The sequence below is a fragment of the Limanda limanda genome, chromosome 6 (assembly GCF_963576545.1).
Source record: "Limanda limanda chromosome 6, fLimLim1.1, whole genome shotgun sequence".
Lineage (NCBI taxonomy): Eukaryota > Metazoa > Chordata > Actinopteri > Pleuronectiformes > Pleuronectidae > Limanda > Limanda limanda.
In genome coordinates, this window is record NC_083641.1 from 6069209 (window position 1) to 6091774 (window position 22566).

Genomic DNA, 22566 nt, shown 5'->3' on the forward strand with positions numbered 1-22566 from the left:
CGGCCTGTGACGCAGGACGCGCAACAGGAGCCGGAAAGGGGGCCGAGCTCTGAGGCAGAAACTCCCCTGGGACGCGGAGCGGCTGACCGAGTACCAACTCTGCAGGCGAGGCATCCAGGTCAGCCTTAGGAGCCGAGCGCAACCCGAGCATCACCCACGGCAACCGATCCAACCAGTTTGCATCTGAGAGCGCAGCCCGCAATGACGCCTTAAGCGACTGGTGAAAACGTTCACACAAACCGTTAGCCTGGGGGTGGTAGGCAGTGGTACGGTGAACCTGTGTGCCCAAAGACTTTGCTAGCGCCGACCAGAGATCCGAAATGAACTGCGGGCCTCTGTCAGAGGTGATATCAGACGGTGCAAAAAGTCTATGACAGACAGCCCAAACTGGCACTTGGCTGTGTTGACAATGAGACCATGCCCATCAAGGCGCTGGAAAACCTGCCTAAGGTGCGACAAATGCTCATCAGCCGACGGGCTGGCCACCAAGATGTCGTCCAAATAGACGAAAACAAACGCGAGGTCACGTAGCACCGAGTCCATCAATCGCTGAAACGTCTGCGCTGCGCCTTTAAGGCCGAACGGCATTCGCAGGAACTCGAAAAGCCCAAACGGTGTAATGACAGCAGTTTTGGGCACGTCCTCTGCCCGCACAGGCACCTGATGATAACCTCGCACCAAATCGATTTTAGAAAAAATTGTCATGCCCGCCAGACGAATCGAAAAATCCTGAACATGCGCCGCACGGCCGCCAAGAACCGTCCGCCTTGGGCACCATGTGGAGCGGCGAAGCCCACGTGCTGTTGGACCGCCTAACGATCCCCAAACGCTCCATGGTAGCAAACTCCTCCTTCGCGGTGGCTAACTTCACGGTGTCGAGGCGACGCGAACGTGCGAAAACGGGCGAACCCGCAGTGGGAATGAAATGTTCCACGCCGTGTTTAGTAACCGCGGCAGAAAATGCTGGCATTGTCAGCGAAGGAAATTCCGCCAGTAAGCGCTGGAAGACATCCTTTGACGCCGCGAAATTAGCGTGTGTTAACGGCCCGGGTCCCCCTGATTGACACGGAAAAGACGCAAAAGACACAGCATCAATGAGCCTGCGATTAGTTACATCCACTAACAACCCATTAGTGCACAGAAAATCTGCTCCGATAATAGGAACCGTAATGGAGGCTACAACAAAGTCACACAGAAATTTACGTCCATTGAAACACACAGTCACAGACTTGGTACCAAACGTCTCTATAGCCGAGCCGTTAGCCGCTGTCAGACGCGGACCACTGCCACGGGCCGAGAGGTCCGTAGCTGCAGGAGGGAGAAGGCTCTTCTGCGAGCCGGAGTCCACCAGGAACTGATTACCTGATATGGAGTCATGAACGAACAGCAGCTCCTCTTGATCGCCAGCGGCCACGGCTGCTACCGAGCGCCGGCTCTTCCGTTTCCCGGTGCCTCGAACGCGCACGGAGGAACGCAGCGGCGCGCCTTGCTGCCGAAGCGCTGATGGAAGAAACACAGCTGGCCGCGCTGTCTGCGGGTGGAAACTGCAGCCGTCAATGCCGGAACCTCGTTCTCCAACGTCGACTGCGAGGACTCCACGGCCACACTCTGCACGGAGACGTTCCTCGAAGTCAGCAGGATCCGGTCCGCCTCCTCAGCCAATCCACGGAAGTCGCCGGCCGCCAAGCAAGAAGAGTTGGCGAGGGCTGCGCGCACCTGCAGCGGGAGTTGGCGCAGAAAGATGTGCGGGAACAGGAAACCCTCATCCTCGGAGCCCAGCAACGACAGCATCTCGTCCATCAGGTCCACTGCCAAACCATCGCCCAAACCGGGAAGCAACAGTAGCTTGTCCGCTCTCTCCGCGGCTGACAAGCTGTAGCGCCGGAGGAGAAGCTGCGTACTTTCCGCGCAGCGGAGGGGCTCGCAGGAGCTGCATCACGCGCTGTGTGGATTGCTGGTCCAAAGCCGCGACCACCAAAAAATACCTGGAGTCGTCTGCCGTTACTCCTCGCAGATGGAAGAGAGCCTCGACGTGCTGAAACCACGGCGCGGGGTCGTTCCGCCAAAACTCCGGCAGTTTAACGTGCTCCGCGGAGCTGGTCGATCGCGGCAGCTGCGGCGCCATGGTCGTTGTGGAGACACGGTCCACGGGCGCCGGGGAAGAAAATACGTCTTCCCCCGATGAGGAAGGGACACTATCCTCCTCTACCTCGAACATGTCCAAAAAACGGGGTCACCAATGTGGCAAGACAAGGAAAAGCAGAGACGCAGGTACTGTTTACTGTCGTTTATTCAGTAGACAGGAAGAACTGGCACATGTTACCCATACGGGAAGTATATATAGCTACAGCCTCTAACATTACCCATCAACCCACTGGGTGAGAGGACACACCCATGAGTGCACGCCACAATGTAAATGTTTCTTAGCGCAGCGGTTCCCCAGTCTTGTTTCCGAACTGCGTTGCTAATCCCACAGCTTGAGTCTGCACGGAGACAGCTAGCTTCCCCCCCAGTCAGCAGGGACTCCCGATGCTAACTACTACCCAGTGTTTGCTTCTAACCTGACGGTATTTGAGAAACAGTGTCATGATAGAAGTGGAGTTAACATAAAAGATAACAGAGGAAATACAATGTATGAACCCATGTACAGTTCAGGCTTCTGTATGCTTCCTGATCATGCACAAGACTTTTTTAACTTTCATTTATTCATGTACTTGATATTCAACTTCTGGAGTCTTTGGTTTTGACTCAATAATAATATCTACCTCCAACTGTGTAATCTGCCGAAAAAAAATGTACATTGAATTAAACCGTTATTTTTTAACTAATTTGTGATGTAAAAAATACATCTGGTTGTAAAATCTGAACATGAATCTGGTGAGTGTTTGAATAAAGTTTACATATTATATAATTCGCGTCTGCCCTCTAGTGTTTGGATTGAGGAGCTGACACGTGAGTTCATTCTGTGACTCACATGTTACACCAAGGCAGATCCAGGGCCAGTTTGGAGCCAGTTGCTGATCTCGAACAAGTTCTTTGTGTTTCAACGGCCAGAACAACTTTTTCCAGGCACAGCTCTAGTTCAAGTTTTTTTTTGTGTGTTTAGTTTGATTTTGTCTCTTAATTCTGCCCCATTTTCTGTGATGATAACCAAAACTTCAGTTGAAACTTTTTCCCCTCAGGCTAATTATTATTTCTCTTTCTTCCATTTGTTGTCCAATGCATCCATCAACATGAATAAGAGACATAACGAGGAAACATTTTGTCTCAATATCGCGGTTTATTCTCCAGTCCATCAATCCCATCTATCACTTACATATAAAGATGCATTTCATACAATCATAAAATTAGCAATTATACATTTGTAAAGTATATTTACGATGTGTTCTTTTTGTAAAATGATGAGCTACAAGCATATGATTTAAAAGTTAATGTGAGGAAGCTAAGATAATATCGACTAGATTATAAGACCTTCTTACTGTGTCGCCCTGAGCTGGACATTCATGCAGTAAGGTTTGGGAGACAGGGTGCCCCCATAGACCGGAGTCAAGTCTGGCTCTCCTGAGTCCTGAGGCCAGACAAACTCAAACTTCCTCAGCAGTGTCACCAAGATGAGGAAGAGCTCCATACGAGCCAGAGCTTCTCCCAGGCACATCCGAGGACCTGAGACGTTAGAAATAAAAGAAAACGCCTGTGAGTTTGATCTTACCGACCCAGTCATGAAACCACGCTATCTCCTTTTTGGGTGGTTGGATTCGCTAAGAACTTTATTTTAGCCAACACTTTCCTTAATTGTTTATCCATGATATTTAGCTAACTGTCAGTTTAGCTAAATATTATATTAAGTGTCTGTTGATGTGATGGAATGGCAAACACACAGCACTTTGTTTGGTGTTTACCTGCAGAGAAAGGCAGGAAGGCCTCGGGTTTGAAAAACTCTCCCTTGTCATTGAGGACGTTTTCTGGGTTGAATTCATCAGGGAATTTCCATTGTCCCTCCTCTCTCAGGGCTGAGCCAAGGTTAGGGATGACCAATGTACCCTGAGACGATAAACAACAGTATTTGAAACTTTTACTGAAGTAATGGTATGTTTTTTTTAACCATGTCTTATACCACTTACCCTGGGAATGGAGTATCCCATGAGCTCGGTGTCTTTGGTCGTTGAGTTGACGATGCTGAGTGGAACAATGTTGCCTATCCTCTGCACTTCATGGATCATAGCCTGGATGGAAAAAAAGATTTTAGCGTCATGTTTTTATAGTTTGTCTGACTTGGGACAGAGGATCAGACACCGAAAGTAAACGTTTACTATGGATACCTGTCAAAAATATCCTTAAAAACCATACTAAGTTTTGTCAAAGTGGATCTTACACCATGTGCCATTAACAGACTGTATCCTGCTTTAAGAAATATGCCTCTGACCCACACCCATATGTCAAATAGAAGCAACGTTATTGATGAATCATCACAAGAGAAATGTGTCTGAACATATACCTGTATGTATGGCATGTTATGTCTGTCAACATACGTGACCGAATGCTTCCCTTCCAGCACCTCGTCTATCTCCTGCTGGCAACGCTTTGAGAGACAAATTCTTCATGTTAAAAGAAATAACATTTCATCAAATTGAATACAAAAGAATGTATATCTTAAAACACAACATTTGAAGGACGTAGTGCATCAACATTAAACAAGAGAAGTCATAGAATGAAGCGCCCATTTCTCTTTAATGCAATCAAAACTACCGTGGCTCAAAGACTCCAAGTGCTTGCAGCCCTCTTAAATGTAGTCTTTGTTTCAAGCCCATTTTTGAAACTAAAACAATATATATATATATATATTACAAGAAGCAAGTTTCAAGTCGGCTAAAGTCATTTTTTTTTAGGGGGAGACCAGAAACTAGAAAGGAAAGAGTTTTACAGCAGGACTTTGAGTTATATGATTGTACGTAAGTTATATAGTCTATGAGGCTAAGATCATAATCTGAGAGAACACCAGGAAAAACGTTAGAATTCTCAATGTGTTGAAAGCAGTTCTCCCATGTCCCCTGGGGTGACACGCTGGGGAGTGGCGGAACTGTTCAGCAATGCTCACCCAACATATATATTTGGAGACAGAGCTATGTCCACGCGCTAGCCAGTGTTGGGGAGTAACGGAATACACGTACCAGCATTACATATTTAGAATACAAATTGTGAGTAACTGTATTTCGTTACAGTTAGAGAGCTTAAACTGCTGCTGCTCCACAGACTATAACAATGCCGCATTCCTACACTTAAAAAATCCAATTCAATGTGGAAGTAATCCAAGTACTCAGAATACGTTACTCAGATTAGTAAATGTAATGGCATACGTTACAGATTACATTTTTGCGCATGTATTCTGTAACGGAATACGTTTTGAAAGTATCCATCCCAACACTGGTGATGACAGAGGTAAATCCTCACATGGGCACATGTAGACAAACCTTGTACGTGTGGGTAGGCCATGAGGTAGAGGAAAGCAGTGAGCAGGGTGTTGGAGGTCGTGTCAGTTCCAGCAAAGTGAAGATCAAGGGAGTTCGAAATGAGTTCTTCCTCTGAAAATGGAGAATCCTCACCGACTCTCTAAAAACGAAGAGTGATTGTTTAAACATAAACCAGCACACACACACACACAAAGACTGATTCACTATATGAGCAAATAGCTAAATTGCAATATATTTCCTCTTTGGTGCATCATCAAATTGATAGGTTTTGTTAATTCTCTGCAAGAAAACCACTTAATCATGGAGACATGGAGCCAACAGAATTAATACCCACATGTGACTGCAGAGGGCGCTGTAGCTCTCTAATAATTACATAGTGTTGCTTTAAGATCCAGGCGTTATCAAAAAATTCAATATTAAACCATTTATTTAAATCAAGTATAACATGTTAGTTCACACAGACACACACCTTGTCCAGTTCGTCCAGATAGCAGTCAACAAAGTCCTGTGAATCTCCAGGAACTCTGGTTTTCTTGTGCTCGTCCAGGAATTGACGTATATATTTCATAGCCATCTGATAAATATAAGATGGAAGTTGTATGTACACTTCAGCATTGGGATTTTAAATTGTTCACTGACTGTATAGAAATGTGTAGGTAGAGAAAAAAAGTACATGATTGATGTTCATATCCCTTTTTTAAATGTTCACATCAGTGTTATAAATATTTTCAAGGCCCTGTCAACACACCTGAACATTTTCAAAGGCCTTGACGAACGGCAGCGGCAGGTAACGAATCAGTGGAAAAGAGTCGTACATCTGTAAAAATGAAAAAATGAACAATCATTAGTGTTGGGACAGTGTTTTTGTGAAAACAAAGGCCTCCTCGGCCTATATGGGTAGTCAAAAGTATGAAACCACATGTTCTTTGTTATGGACAAAGCCAGAGCACAGGGAACTCAGTCTCCCAGGATTCCTCAACTTCACACAGAGGTGTGAAAAGCCACAAGGGTCAACTCCTATTGGTCACTCTGGACCCCATGAACTGTGAGGTCCCAGGCCAATATAAGGCAAGTTCTCCGCCTCTTTTATCTCTTTTCTACAATCCGTCTGAGGGTGGAAGGCTGCCAGCCTCTCTTCCTAAATCGCAGAAGGGAGAAGCCTGATTTCTCAAGCTGGTATCTTCTCTTCGCATCCAACTCTTCAAGAGGAGCAAAAAATGTGCAGCTTCCAGCTCATCTCACCAAGGAAACCGCAACTCAAGCTCTACCAAACTCCGAGTAGTGACTCGATGTCCTGCAGGCAGTGGTGTATAAAGTACTTGAAATCCATACTTGAGTAAAAGTACAGATATCTTACTTGAAAGTGACTCCGGTTAAAGTTAAAGTCACCCGTCAGAAAATGACTTGAGTAAAAGTCTTAGAGTTGCTCATATTAAATGTACTTAAGTATCAAAAGCAGGGCCGGGTCTAGGCAGGGGCAAGAGGGGGCCTGGCCCCCTCAAATAAATGTTGTGCCCCCTCAAACTAAATCCCAATTTATAATAATAATTAGGGATGAGCGAGTACAGCATTATCTGTATCTGTATCTGTTAACCATATGAATTATCCGTATCCGTACTCGGAGTGGGCGGGGGCTAACCCGGAAGTGGGTGTGATTAAACCCGGAAGTGGGCTGGTTCAAAATAACTTTCTTTTAAACTTTGAAATTTTTTTATGATTTTTTTATTTTTATTTTTTTTAAATTTATTTCCACACCAGGTGTGTGTGTGTGTGTGTGTGTGTGTGTGTGTGTGTGTGTGTGTGTGTGTGTGTGTGCGTGTGTGAGTGAGATGCGAGGGACGTTCGCTGTCTCCCGGAGAGATGAGCACTCTGTGTTTTTGGTGTAGAAAGACGTGAATTGTATTCGTTCGCAAGTCATACAGACTGGTTTTGTTATTTTCACTTTACATTAACACTTAAAGTTAAGTGCAGTGTAATTGTTTGCCGTGATAATTAAATGCCAGTGTGATAATAAATGACAATTTCAAACCATACAAACTGTCATGTTGTACTGTATTTAATAGAGGTTTACTTTACTGTAAAGTAGGTGTGAATGTAATGTGAAAATAACGGGGCCAGTCATTGTGACTTGTGGACGGATGTGGTTCGCGTCTTTCTGTGCTGGAAACACGGAGTGTTCATTTCTCCGGGAGACAGTGAACGTCCCTCGCATCTCCAGCGCTCCTCTACTGAGCCAATGCAGGTCTCGTGAAAATTTTTCCAAAGACTCGTACCCGAAGACCCAGTCGGGAAATTAACAAATCATTTCTGCTTCCTTGACTGAGCCTATGGAACAGTCCCGATGTGCACTGAACCTGAGTGACTGAGAGACAGAGAGCTGTTCTGTGAGTGAGTGAGCAGAGCCGTGTGTGAATGGGAGGACCGCTGTGACGCTGTGTGAGGATTTTCATTCAGTCCAAGCACAGATAATGACTCCGATTACTCGTATTATAATCGTACTCGGCAAAAGTGCTTTATCCGTACCGGATACTCGTTTCAGCCGAGTATCCGGCTCATCTCTAATAATAATAATATAATAAAGCACAATGCCCCCTCAAGATTTGTGGCTGCCCCCTCATACATGCCTGTCTAGACCCGGCCCTGATCAAAAGTATCTGATGTTGAAATGTACTTAAGTAATAAAAGTAAAAGTACAAGTACCAAAATTAAAAATGCTAAGTGCTTTTTATATCAGGCCTATACAGACACAAAACAACCCAAAATCCTTCAGTTCAGGATTTATTTCAACTGACTGAAAAATTATAACAATACTATATATATAATGCATAATTTTACAAATTTTGAACTTGAGATGCTGAGGTTAAAAAAGTATTGGACAAGTGCATCTGAACTTATAGAGACAACAAATAATCAATACAACAGAATAAACAAGTGCCTCTTGATTCTATCCAAGAACACTAATAGACCTGCCACTAATAGACCAAATTAACCTTTTGTGTTTATTAGCTGTATTGTGTAACTGCCTGGATGTTTACCTGCCTGTATACCTGCCCACCAGCTTGTCCTCGCATCTACATGTAAGCCTGTTTATTTAGCATTAGACTATCTTCACTGAATGGGCCTGCGTTTGTGTTTGCATTTGTTTCCAGCAGGGTGACAATACACCTGTAGGGTATCTTGCCTGTAGGGACGACAAAGTGAAGACACAACCCTGCTTGAAGTTGTACACATTAGCCAGTTTGTACAATACATATATAAAGACTCAACAGCTTCTAAGTTGTGTTGAGTCAGCACAAAGGACGACTAAGGATTGGAATTGGCAATATATAGATATCATATATTTTTGCAAAAATTATATTGGCATTATAGTGAGTGGAAAACTGGGCCTGATTACCCAGGGTTCCATTTGGCGAGGTCCGTTAAAAAACCTGAATTGTGTGCGTGAATATGCAGTAGTCCACGACACAGTGTTTGTTTTTGGTTGTGTTGGCTGAAAGTTGTTTTTGCGTTTGCTTAAATAATTGGTTGTGTTGTTTGTTTTTCCATCTTGACTTGTTTTAAATCTGTTTGTTTAGTTTACGTGGACGTGTAAGACTAAGTAGACACGGCCAACCAATGATAGTCTATTTGCCAACAGTTTTTGTTTAAACCAACTACTTCCAATATTTCTTTAAGAAAAGTTAACCACTTGCTGCTTCAAGCTATGTATTTATGTGCAGATGTTGACACGAAGCAGGAAAGGGAAAACGAATGTGAATCGAAAAAGGAATACCTTCAAAAAATTATGTAAAGTCACCTAATAAAGGCCCTCAAAAACCAAATTCATTTGCCTGAATAATAATCCTTACAATTTCAATAGGGCCTCACGTCTGTCAGTGCCTGTCAGTGCTCGGGCCCTAATAATAAAGACTGAACCGAGCTCCTGCAGGAGCGAGAGAGCGAGAGAGAGGTGCTTCGTGTGTAAAGGTGCACGTTGCGGCAACCTTCGCTGCTCAAGTAACGAGCCAGTTTTGAGAATGTAAGAAGTATAAAGTACAGATATGTGTGCTCAAATGTAGCGAGTAAAAGTTAAAAGTCGTCAGGAAAATAAATACTCAAGTAAAGTACAGATATGTGAAAAATCTACTTAAGTACAGTAACAAAGTATTTCTACTTTGTATTTCTACTTTGTTACTTCCCACCACTGCCTGCAGGAAAACTTTAACCAGCTCAACAGAACCGCGAAGGTAGAAACCACACAACCAGCCATGAAGACTTCACAGAACTGCGAACTGCACAGCAACTTCCTTTTCCCCTTTCCACGGACGGGTAACACAACTGGGCTTAATAATTATACTAGGCTAAGCAGGACTATTTATTTTTTACTTCACTTTTTATATTTTATATTTTTTATATATTTTTATTCAGAAATGTTTATCTCAAAATAAATGTTACTTTGTATAAATATTGATAAAAAGTGAGTAAATAAGAGGTAAACAGTGAGTAAATATATACTGGTTTCCCATTTTTTATTGCTCTCCATGCATGTTGTATTTATTGCATCTTTATGTTCTATGTTCATTGTTTGCACCAATTACCAGAGCAAATTCCTTGTATGTGTGAACGTACTTGGCAATAAAATACTTCTGATTCTGATAAGTGATTTTTGCCAACTTCTACACTGTCAAGAACTCCACATCCTTCAACTTAGCTAACTATCTATATGGTAATTTTGGTTATAGTTATTCATTTTATTGTTAATCAGAGTTCCAAATTTGTTGTTAGTACTTTTATGAGACTTAATCAATAAATTGCCATCTTTTCCCTTCCTTTGAAGGCTGGTGCCCCGAGGTAACTTGAATCAATTCAAGTTATGATGTAATATTATTATTTTTAATATTTATATTTAATTTATATTTATTGAATGAAGAAAGGCACACCATTTTATGGTATCACGTTTAATGCATTAGAGGTAACGCATTATTGCACAACATTAGTTTAAAATCTGAATCCAAATGTGCAGATTCTGCTTCGACACTCGAAACAGAGGATTTTAAATCTTGTATATTTCTCTATAATGGGAGAAGAAGTACTGCTGTAGATAACTCCTTGCAAGTGTAAGTTATTTTAGTTAGAAAACACAATCTCATGCCTGACAGGTGGTGGGGGCGGTTTGGTCCACGTCCCATCCACTTACATGGCAAAAGCAGGGTTCATGACCTATACTGCAACCAGCCACCAGGTACCTTTGACTGTCATGTTGTACATCATTGTCTACAGCAGTGGTCCCCAACCCCCGAGCCATGGACCGGTACCGGGCCATGGGTCCTTTGGTACCGGGCCGCACAGAAAGAATAAACAACTTACATTATTTCCGTTTTATTTATTATCTGATTCTGAATGGCGTTTTATTTCGAAAAATGACCGGATCCTCTTCGTTATGACTCATGCTTTACGCATGTCAAGACGCTTGTCTCTGTCACGTGACTTTTTCGCTGAACACAGACCCACACGGTATTTGTCGGACCCATTTGTCAACAAACCAGGTGAATCCAGCATGTTTGTGCAAGAAGAAGATCAGCTGCTGGAGATCCCTAACGACGGCGGCCTTAAAAATATGTACGAGAAAACACCTCTGCCGTTGTTCTGAATTAAAGTCACGGCAGAATACCCTGAGATCGCCACAAGAGCACTAAAAACTCTGTTGTCATTTCCGACATCATATCTGTGCGATGCAGAGTTTTCTGCTGTGATGGCAAACTAACTTACCATGCAATAATTAATTGAGGCCGGGTATTAACAATTCGTTAATTTCGTTAAATTTAAAAGTAATCTTCCGATGTCACCAGAGGCCGTACCAGAGGGCCTCCGTAGTGAGGGTCCGTAGCCACACTTAAAGGCCGGTCCGTGAAAATCTTGTCTGACATCTTACCGGTCCGTAGCGCAAAAAAGGTTGGTGACCACTGGTCTACAGTTTATGTTCCAAACAGCTTCTTCACCTCGGACTAGTGGAGATTCCCATTGAATACCATGACCTGAGTGACTGGGAATCTTCAGGTGTACAGAGAGAGAGAGAGAGAGAGAGAGAGAGAGAGAGAGAGAGAGAGAGAGAGAGAGAGAGCACTCAAACTCACCATCGCCCAGGGTCCGTTTCCTATCTTGGGGTTTTCTCTAAAAACCTGAACGATCACTTTGATGAACTCGTCGTCGTACTCAAAGCGAATTCCAAACAGAACCTGGCATATGATGTTGGAGGCCGTGTTGTAAACCAGAATTGCAGGATTTACACTTTTGCCTGTGAGACATGATGCAAACGTCAGTGTTAAAAAAAAGACAAACACAACAGCACAGCAAGAAACACAAACAACAGATTGTAGTGAGGACGTAAATGGAAGATCTCGTTCAGCTGCAACTGACACAGGAGATCGTACCCACTCGTGAGAGTTACAAAGAGGGAGAACAGTGCTTCATGTTTTGGCTCTCAGAACAAAATTACAGATAACACACCAACTTTTTTTCCATTGCCTCCACAATGTATTGTACTTCTCCATGGATCCTGTCCGCCATTGAATTCTTCCCCATACCAAAGTCCCTCAAGGTCGACAGAGCGAAGCGACGGTGAGCCCTCCAGCTGGGGCCAACGTTCGCCAGCAGCACGCCTACGACAGAGAAGAGACATCAAGTAGTGGATTCACGAGAAACAGATATGTCATATTCATTTAGAGTTTATAACTGAAGTCCCACTATATAGACACTGACTGCAGTGGAAACACAGAAGCTGTCCAAGATAAACTGAGAACTGTCATGTCCCTTTAAATCTGACCTTATGGACGCCACATTCAATTGGAAAACTCTTTGGTGTTAACATCCACTATCACATCTGGATGAGCCTCAAATGACAATCATAGACCATCATGAGTTTCCCACCTCTCCTCTGGATGACGTCATTCACAAACAGGTCATCAGGTCGTCCAGCAAAATCAATCCCCTTGGTCACCAGAGCCTCCTTTATCGCACTCTGCCCGTATAGGATGACCATCGGTTTGGGGCCGAGGAAGAGGCTGTAGACGTCTCTATACTTCTTCCTCAGCTGCCACAGAACAAGACGACACTTGTCAGTATTTAAATACATGTATATATTAGTGGTGCACTGGTGTATCGGCCGTATTTCCGCCTCGTTTTACTGACATCGGGGCATCGGTAATAAACTTGACCTCCACCGATGTCATTGGCCAATGTTCATTGGTATTTGTGGTAAAACCGCTGGGCGCGTGCCGTGGCTGGGGGAGCAGTTGCCCCGTCGCCCTCCTCTCCACGCCTCGAGATTTTTGGGGGGGAGGTCCATGTCCGCGGCGCCTCACCGCGTGGCTGGTCTGGGGGCTTTCTTTCTCTCGGACCGCGGGGCGGTGTCCGGCGGTGCGCCTAAGCAGCTGACTTAGAACTGGTCTGGACCAGGGGAATCCGACTGTTTAAATAAAACAAAGCGGTGGGTGTTGACGCCATGTGACTTCTGCCCAGTGCTCTGAATGTCAAAGTGAAGAAATTCAATGAAGCTGAGAGAGTAAACGGCGGGAGTAACTATTGGCACTCAAAACAGGTCAATCTGAGGAGGGCTGTTTTAGACAGGGTAAAATGGTGCTGTTTTAAATCATCCTTGCGGTATTTTTTTCCTTTTGACATTTCATTAAGACCCCAACGAACCATATCAACTGTGGTAAAATGGGCATAATATGTCTCTGTTTAATAAAGTTTAGTTAAACCAAAGATTGTTTCATAAATCTGATTGCATTTGTGCTCATTAAAAGACAAGAGTGATAAATGGCTGAAATAATTTCAAATAGTGCTTTTTAAACAAGGATTTAATTATTTTCCTGGCACAAAAGGGTGAATGAATAACAACAAAAACAAAATAAACAAATATCGGTATAGGCTAACGGCTATATTGTTGTTTTAAACATGGGTATCGGCCAATAATTTCGATATCGGTGCATCCCTAGTATATATATATATATATGTTGGGACATGGTCTTTATGAAACCACAGGCCTATTCTTCGGCCTAATTGTGTAGTCAAAAGCTAGCGAAGGCAGAACCCTTACGACCAGTCAGGAGACTTCACAGAACTGCGAACGGAACGGCAACTTCCTTTCTCCCTTTTCCTCGGATGGGTAACAAAACCGGGCTTAACAATTATACTAGGCTAAGCAAGACTGTTTATTTGATTCTGTGTGGTGTTTATAAGTTTGATTTGTGTTGTAATATTTTGGTTATAAGTTATTAGAAAGAGCACCCTGATTTACATCGGCACTCACATACACATCTTTGTTTAGTCAGTACGTTGTTAGTAATTTGTATTTTTATACTTTATTATATACATAATAAATGTTTTTCTTTCACAAATGTTCTTTCATTAATGTTGCCTAGGTGAACTTTGCCAACCGCTACACTGTCAAGAACTCCATATCCTTCAACTTAGCTAACTATCTAAATGGTAAATTTGATTATAGTTAGTAATTTAATTGTTAATCAGTGTTCAAATTTGTAGTCAGTACTTTTATGAGACTCAATCAATACATTGGCTATCTTTTCCCTTCCCTTGAATGGTGGTGCCCCCGAGGTAGCTTCAACCAATTCAATTGAATTAATTTAATTATTAATATTTAATATTTTATTTTGATAACCATATTTATTGAATGCCGATAGGCAGACCATTTTATGTTATCACTTTTAAAGCATTATTGCACAACATATATATCACACAACTTTAAGTGGAGTTACCTGGTCAAAAAGGATAGTTCGGTGTGGAACATAGCAAAACACAGACAGCATCAAAAAAATGTTTTAAAAAAAAAAGAAACATCACAGATTGAAATCATTGACATTTATAAAGAGCACAAAAAAATGCTAACAAAATAGTTTAAAAACATTGCAACAGCTAAATCTAGCAACAATGAATAAGATAGAAATAACAAACAGGATGACAGATGGTTATAACAAAGACTTAAGATGAATGTGTCTGAAACTGTAACATTTGTCTTTCACGAGTCTTGGCCTGTATGTCATGAAGGAAACGGCACAGCAGGTTATAGGATCGGAGAACCCAAATCAAGAGGCACATTAAGACAGGAATTTGTCGTGAAGTCATTAGAGGACAAAAATGTGGCTTAAATTCCCAGCAGGCAGAAGACAAGAACTGAGAAAAGCCAATAACACTGCAAAACACCAGGCAACAGGACAGAATTAAACCAAGTCCGATTGAACAGAAGAAAACGTGAACAAAGGGCCGACTATGTAGCACAGAGACTGAAGGAAGGGACGACTGAACACAGGGAAACACATCAGGACCGAGCAGACATTCACAGAAACTAGAAACAAGACAAAGACAGGAAGTAAAAACTACATCGTACAACTATTTGCACCTTATCTCACAAATACATAGATACCTGGGAAATCTGTTAAAATGTTAGGAAAGGCCCTTTCTAGTACTGACTACTACTCAAACCAAACACTGTTTCAGAGCCTTGCAGTTAGTTTTGCTTCAGTCATGTTTCTGCCCAGCTGTTACTTTATGATTTGCCAAGGGGGGGACATTTGTTGATGTTGTTTAAATGGCAACTTTTCAAAACTAAATTTCGGCAGCGTCGTCTCCTCCTAGAAACTGTTGCGGGTGGAAATCAAAGGCAGGAGGCGTCGTTCTCAAGTTAAAATTAAGCAAGTTTATTCAGAGGTCACAGGTCAGGAAACTGCGGTGTCTAGCAAATGAGCATGCATGGTCCACTGATCCTGTACAGGAAAAATGGCGGTGAGGCAGAGTACGCGCAAAGCTTATATATTGATACTGGGCATGACAGAGGTTCTTCTTGGATTGGGATTGGTCGGATCTCGTCGGGTCGTCCTCCTGGCGTCGTTTGGTCCTCTTCCTGGCGTTGCGTGATGACGTGCAAGCCGTGTTGCGGTTACTAAAGTTCATGAGCATATTGCCTCGCTTGTGCGCTTATTTTATGTGTGTGTGAAGTGAAGTGAGGTCATAGAAAACTGTGAGAAAGGCATGAAAACCTCTAGTCTAATCTGTCCGCTGTGTGTGTGTGAGGGAGTCTCAGAACTAATATAATGAAGTGATTCATGAAGCCAGAGGTTTGAAAACCTGTTATCTGTCCTCTAAGGCAGACTCCCTTTTTAAGGAGTATGAAACATTCTGAGGTTGAGAAGCAGGAGAAGAACTATGTGTTATGTTTGTGTGTTTACGCTATGTGTATCTGACTACACGTTAAAGTGTGTGTATGTGTGTGAACAGTGGTGTATTGTCAACAAATCCCCCTTTCCGCACCTGATAGGTGCGGACAACACTGGGAAGGCAAAGGGCAGAAAAGGGCAAGGCAGAAAAACAAACCCAACTTAATACTCAGTAAAACACAAAAACAAAAACGTCAAAACATAGCTGTGATTCTTTGAATCACAGCCAGCAAACAAAAAATCTCAAAACAAACCTGACTGTAAACATTCGGAACAAACTGAACCCAAACAATGTCAGACTGACTTTGCCCCAGGAGAGGCAGCTCCTGTAACTCTGTTTGATGTCTAATGTAGCCAAGGAAATTATGCTTTAATCAGAACGAGAAGTGAGAACAGGTGAAAGATTCATTATTATCACTAAGCAGCAACAGTTATTGAAATCATTTGTATGAAGTATAATATCTAGCTAAAACTGTTTCTATCTTTATTGCTTAAGAGTTCAATCAGACACAGACTATAGTTAAAAAGTTGAAATCCCTCCAGACTCTCTTTTAATCCCCCTTTAGGGTGTGACCACTTACTGGGGAGTTCATGTACCCCTCAACGTTTATTCCATCCAGTGCAAACCCGTCCCCCTCCTCATCATCATCGTCGCGTCGTCATCTCCATCTTCCTCAGCTTCAGCTTCACAGCATCAGTTTCCCCTTCAGCATCCACAGCATCCACAGCACCCATCCCCAGTCCAGCATCCACAGAACAGCTGGGGATGAGGCACGTTTTCCTTCATCAGAGCAGAGCCTACAGCCATGTCATGTCATGGTGCGTAGAGGTGGAGAGGGCACTGGTCACCCAGCCACCAGGGGCAGTTTGGAAAAAATGTCTTTCAATCACTTCCTATCAGTACACACATAACCCTCTCTGCCAGTAGAGGGGGCCAGGGCCATTCGTTTCTGTGTGACCATAGGGTACAGGAGCAAGCTGTGCAGATTTCAGCTTTTTCAGATCTGCTCCAAGAACAAAATTATCAAGAATTGTCAGTGAGGCTTTTTCAGTCTTTAAGAGTCAATGATCTGGATCTTAGCCTTGTAAAGATCCTTTTGTGGGATTAATACTTGCCAACAGGCCATGTGTTTGAGCTTGCACTGTACCAAGCCAGGCGCAGGGTGTATTGTCGGTCGTGGTGGAGGAGGTGGAGTTAACACCGGATGGGAGTGAGTTGTGGAATTCATGAAGCCCAGTTCCCAGAGTTTGAAAGGAAGACAAACAGAAAAATTATTAATTTACTGCGATGCGTAATTGAGATTAAAGTAGATTATATAAATTTATAATTAAAAGAAACAAACAAAATAATCTAATCAAAACATACATACCCTCTTTTGGTATTCAACAATTTCATAAAACGTTTTTAGGTGTGGTCGGCCAAATCAGTGGAGATTAAAAATAAAAGGTTAAACAAGTTGAATTTCAATGAGCAGCAGATATGACAGTGTTTGAGTATTTGAGTTTAAACCATTTTCCAAAATTCATTGACTGCTCCATAACACGATAATTCAGAAGCTTTGACGTCAAACTGTCCTGTGATAAAACAGGAATCACATACAAAATACAAATGTGTGAGAGATTAGATTCAATCAAACGTCTCAGAGTTGACAGCTGAAACAATTCAAAACAATTTAAAAGTTATTCTGCCACAATTTCCTTCATGATGAAATAAAAACAATAATTGGAGCTTAACATCACCTTTCAAATTAAGAGCCTTAGATGTTAAGATAACTGGTGAAACAAAACAACAAAATAAAAACCTTCTTTCCAGAGTTTGAAAGTTAAAGGGTCCAAAATAAATTTAAATCTAATTATAGATATGACATTCAAATAAGTGTGTAACCAGAGGGCCTTGTATTATGGTTTCTGCATTTCATTTAAGATGAAACCGGCTATGAGTTAAAGTGTATTTGACCTCTGACCTTTAACTGGATTTTAATTTATTCTTCTTCAATGGTGAAACATATTTATTTTAGGACTCTCCAGAGTTACATGGGGGTTGAATCAAACTTCTAGTTTAAATTCCAACTGTAAATAGATTTGACATGTCTTGACTATTGAATTCTTAATGGATGATTTGAATATGGAATTAAAGCAACTACAGGTGAAAACAAGGAAATATCTAATTCTAGGCAGCACAGAATTTAGTTTAAAGTTAAGTTAGAATTTCTCATCCTAATATGATTGAGACAGCTCATATAGAAAGCACATTATTCAGCTCTAAGAAAATAAAAGTCAATGAAACAGCATTTCAACAACCAACTACCTGTGTCAGGTAGAAACTAAATAAGATATTTAAATGATTGGATTTTATGTAGAACTTTAGAGGCCAAAACCTTTCTCCTTTCCTCTTATAGATATATTGGAAATATCTGAAAGAACAAATTTGTGCCAAAAAGTGTAATTTTTACAATTCCCTCTGGAATTCTTTACTTCTGAATGAAGCAATAGTAAAAAACAAACAACATAGAAACAAACAACCAAGCCTCTTTGTGATCTTAACGCCAGTTGTAAGCTGTAAGGCTGCTGGCCTTCCACAGATGGTTTACCCGACTCCCAAACATTCTTATCTCCCCCTTTTCATCCTCTGATGTGTACGTACTAAATCTTTCTATTCCCACTTCTCTTCCCTACTTTCTTAACCACTCAAGCTTTACATTCTATTATCCATCTCAGAGCAAGATATCACTGGCCAGATTCATCTCACTCCTAAAGATCTTTCTTCCTCCTAAACTTTAACTTTCTTGTCTTACTTCATCTCTCAAACCTTCAGTCAACATCCTTAATCTTTCTTTGGCAAGTCCTAAACACATTTACCCCTCCCACCCATACATACAACATATATCAGATGGCAAGCGCATATACCACCTCTTTTTTAGGAAAAAGTCGTTTTCCAGTCAGTTTGTCGCTCCGTCAGTTTTTTTCTGTGTCTTCAGTCAGCCAGCTGACCTTGACACATATTTTGTCTCGTTTCCACACACACAAACACTCCTACTCCCACACACATCTTGGAGTTATCTCCCTGCACACAAGCACACGAACATTCACAGCCCAAGCGCACTCTCTGCCACGTTTTTTTTTAATTTCGGGCAGAGACCGCACTCCCTCTTTTGAGATACAACGGGCCGCGACCCAACGTTTTCTACCAGTCACTCAGTCCAACAGCCACACACTTCCATTCATACTAGTTACTTCACATCCTCTCTATATTATATAATCAATAGTAGTATAATAATTTTTAGTAATAAGTAATTTCCTCTTTCAAATCCTTATTCGTAACAGCCTTCCGTTATTTGTGCCCAATTGAAACAATGGTGTGTCTGGTTTGTAAAGCTCCTGTGGCATTATTCAAATCAGTTCTTATTTCAGCCAATGGGCGGGAAGGTGAAGGTGCTGGGGTACAATGTGTCAGGTGGTGCCAAGGTGCGCCTGATTTACCTTTGACCTGGGCCGAGTGTGAAGTAACCTCCTTCACTTCGTACGGTCCAGTCCACCTGGGTTCTGGCCACTTTCTCTTGTGAACCTTGACTCTTACCCAGTCACCTACTTTTACCTTCGGTTCTGCAGCTTCCTCCGGATCAGTCGCCAGGGCCCTGGAGACCTGATTGGAGAGAGCTGCAGTAAGAGCAGTTAAAATCTTCATATAACTTGACATTTCAATCTCAAAAACATCCACGGATGGCACGTGACCTCCATCCCTGGGTGGACCTGGCATAACTCTGCCAGTCAACATTTATACCTTTTTCTTCGTCTGATTCTACTTTATTTGAAACTACTACTCAAACACAAACCTGGACAGCAGGCACAGTTATTTACAGTGTTTGTATTCTATTTTATTTTAGAGTGAGAGACCTTATTGGTGTGAAAATTGAAACTACTACTCAAACACAAACCTGGACAGCAGGCACAGTTATTTACAGTGTTTGTATTCTATTTTATTTTAGAGTGATAGACCTTATTGGTGTGAAAATTGAAACTACAAACACAAACCTGGACAGCAGGCACAGTTATTTACAGTGTTTGTATTCTATTTTTATTTTAGAGTGAGAGACCTTATTGGTGTGAAAATTGAAACTACAAACACAAACCTGGACAGCAGGCACAGTTATTTACAGTGTTTGTATTCTATTTTTATTTTAGAGTGAGAGACCTTATTGGTGTGAAAATTGAAACTACAAACACAAACCTGGACAGCAGGCACAGTTATTTACAGTGTTTGTATTCTATTTTTATTTTAGAGTGAGAGACCTTATTGGTGTGAAAATTGAAACTACAAACACAAACCTGGACAGCAGGCACAGTTATTTACAGTGTTTGTATTCTGTCACCATTGCATAATACACAGCATTTTCAGACCATTTTAATTACTTTGTTAAATTTATCATATGTAACTTGTACTCACCTCAGTACTACTGATCAAAAATTTGGGTTTTCTCTATCACGACAATATGCAGATTTCAATTAAATAGGCTGTGCTCACCTTTTAATAGTACAGCGCTGTTTGATCAGGTTCCCAAGGCGATACAAGTCACTTCAGGACGGTTCTTTCCCCATCCGAGAGACGGCCTCCTCCCCGACTTGTTGCTCTCCACTCCGCTCTTTCAATCTTTATAGAACCATCCTCTGCTACCAATTTGTTGCGGGTGGAAATCAAAGGCAGGAGGCGTCGTTCTCAAGTTAAAATTAAGCAAGTTTATTCAGAGGTCACAGGTCAGGAAACTGTCGTGTCTAGCAAATGAGCATGCATGGTCCACTGATCCTGTACAGGAAAAATGGCGGTGAGGCAGAGTACGCGCAAAGCTTATATATTGATACTGGGCATGACAGAGGTTCTTCTTGGATTGGGATTGGTCGGATCTCGTCGGGTCGTCCTCCTGGCGTCGTTTGGTCCTCTTCCTGGCGTTGCGTGATGACGTGCAAGCCGTGTTGCGGTTACTAAAGTTCATGAGCATATTGCCTCATGTGTGTGCTTATTTTATGTGTGTGTGAAGTGAAGTGAGGTCATAGAAAACTGTGAGAAAGGCATGAAAACCTCTAGTCTAATCTGTCCACTGTGTGTGTGTGAGGGAGTCTCAGAACTAATATAATGAAGTGATTCATGAAGCCAGAGGTTTGAAAACCTGTTATCTGTCCACTAAGGCAGACTCCCTTTTTAAGGAGTATGAAACATTCTGAGGTTGAGAAGCAGGAGAAGAACTATGTGTTATGTTTGTGTGTTTACGCTATGTGTATCTGACTACACGTTAAAGTGTGTGTATGTGTGTGAACAGTGGTGTATTGTCAACAAAACCTTGGGATGATTCAACGAGACAGTGACGAGTGTTCATCCGCCAGGAAGTAGTTGCTTTCGAGGGAGTTTTCAGTTGAGCTACACAAAGCGTTTCCCCTCTCACCTACTTTCCCTCCCTCGGAAAACCTCATCTGCAATCATGCATTGAACTGATTGTAAGCATTCAAACTCCTACACTCCTGGTTGTGTGCCAACTCTGTACAGACAAGGAGGTCTATTGTTTCCATTTGGTTCTTTTATCAGTTTAGTTTTATTGCATTATTGAGCAAAATCTATCTATCTATGACATGTTTTCTTTGGTCATAAATCTTATTCTGTGAAGCACCTTTTAACTTTGGAAACTTTTAAGAGACAAAATAGAAAAATAGCTTATTATTATTTATTCATGTTGATACAGTAGGAAAAGCACTTAAGTAGTAATACTGTGCAATAAACATAACAACTTAAGGGATATTAAAGAGCAGCGTCACTGATTTCAGTGTTTTTCTTACCCTATCAAAGTCCTTCAGAGGATTCTCCAGGCTCAGATGTAAGAGGTTCCCAAGGACGGGCAGGGCAGGGGGTCCTGGTGGGAAGTTCTTGGGCCTCCGAGATTTCAGTTGAAAGATGATGAACCAAACGCAAACGCACAGGAGGATAACAGAAACGAACATGATGGCACGGGTTGCACTGAAAGCTGCTGGACTCGCTGTGAAAGCAACAGATTGTCTCTGAACTCTGCCTCCCCCTCCTCTGTTTCCTCACAGAGTGCAGAGAAACGTTCAGACAGGAAGTTGTAGTGAAGTATTTAAAGGAAAAAAATGTGGCTTAGAGGCAGACAGGAGTATGGGAGAAACATAAATTCCCAGCAGGCAGAAGACAAATTCGGAGAAAAGCCAATAACACAGAAAAACACCAGGCAACAGGACTGAACAGAACGATAAAGTGAACAAAACGTCCAAGACAGGAAGTCAAAACTACAGCGAACTACAGAAAACCCTTTTTTCACCAAATCTCACACAATCATACAAATCAGTTCTCTAAATATTATGGATTATTTTAACCATATCCATTAATCATTCTCTTGAAAATTGGTGAAAATGTTAGGAAAGGTACTGGTACTGTTATATACTACAACTCAAACCAAACACTGATTCAGAGGCTTGCAGACCCTAGATAACCCTACACTCCTGGATATGTGCCAACTCTGTACAGAGACGGAGGTTTATTGTTTTCATTTTGTTCTTTTATCCGTTTTTTTGTTGTTCTTTTATCGATTAAGTTTTATTGTATGATTGAGCATTATCTGTATTTTCTTTGATTTGTTATCATATATCTTATTTTAGGACCTTCTAACTCGGTTTTGAAAGATGCAATAGAAAAAATGCATACTATTTTTTACTATTGTATTAAGCATTCATATAAACACAGCATGAAAAGCAGTGGTTTAAGTAGTAATACGCACGTTTATGCAATAAATATAAGAAGTTAAGGGATATTAACCCTTGTGTCGTCCCTGCTTCCCCATGCTGTTGGCTGTGAGCGTTTGGGTAACGATTTGAATAACGCTTGTTGC

At 42.0% G+C, this 22566-nt stretch overlaps 1 protein-coding gene and 1 pseudogene across 1 annotated transcript; both read right to left on the minus strand.

The window, feature by feature from the left end:
• Positions 1-22566, minus strand: part of LOC133003652 (uncharacterized) — a 53260-nt pseudogene that overhangs the window by 23343 nt on the left and 7351 nt on the right.
• On the minus strand, positions 3461-21664 carry LOC133003572 (cytochrome P450 2J6-like). Its single transcript, XM_061073354.1, has 11 exons — positions 21503-21664; positions 12375-12537; positions 11959-12106; positions 11582-11747; positions 6217-6285; positions 5926-6042; positions 5469-5595; positions 4496-4581; positions 4122-4223; positions 3900-4041; positions 3461-3663 (listed from the first exon to the last, which is right to left on the minus strand). Exons 1-11 carry the CDS (start codon positions 21662-21664, stop codon positions 3476-3478), a joined length of 1470 nt encoding a protein of 489 aa, XP_060929337.1. The 3' UTR covers positions 3461-3475.

Coding starts and splice junctions, on each gene's coding strand:
- LOC133003572 (XM_061073354.1), bottom strand. CDS start 21,664: ATGTTCGTTTCTGTTATCCTCCTGTGCGTTTGCGTTTGGTTCATCATC. Junction 11,748..11,958: donor GTGGAGGCAATGGAAAAAAA/GTTGGTGTGTTA, acceptor TGCATCATGTCT/CACAGGCAAAAGTGTAAATC. Junction 6,286..11,581: donor GAAACGGACCCTGGGCGATG/GTGAGTTTGAGT, acceptor TCATTTTTACAG/ATGTACGACTCTTTTCCACT.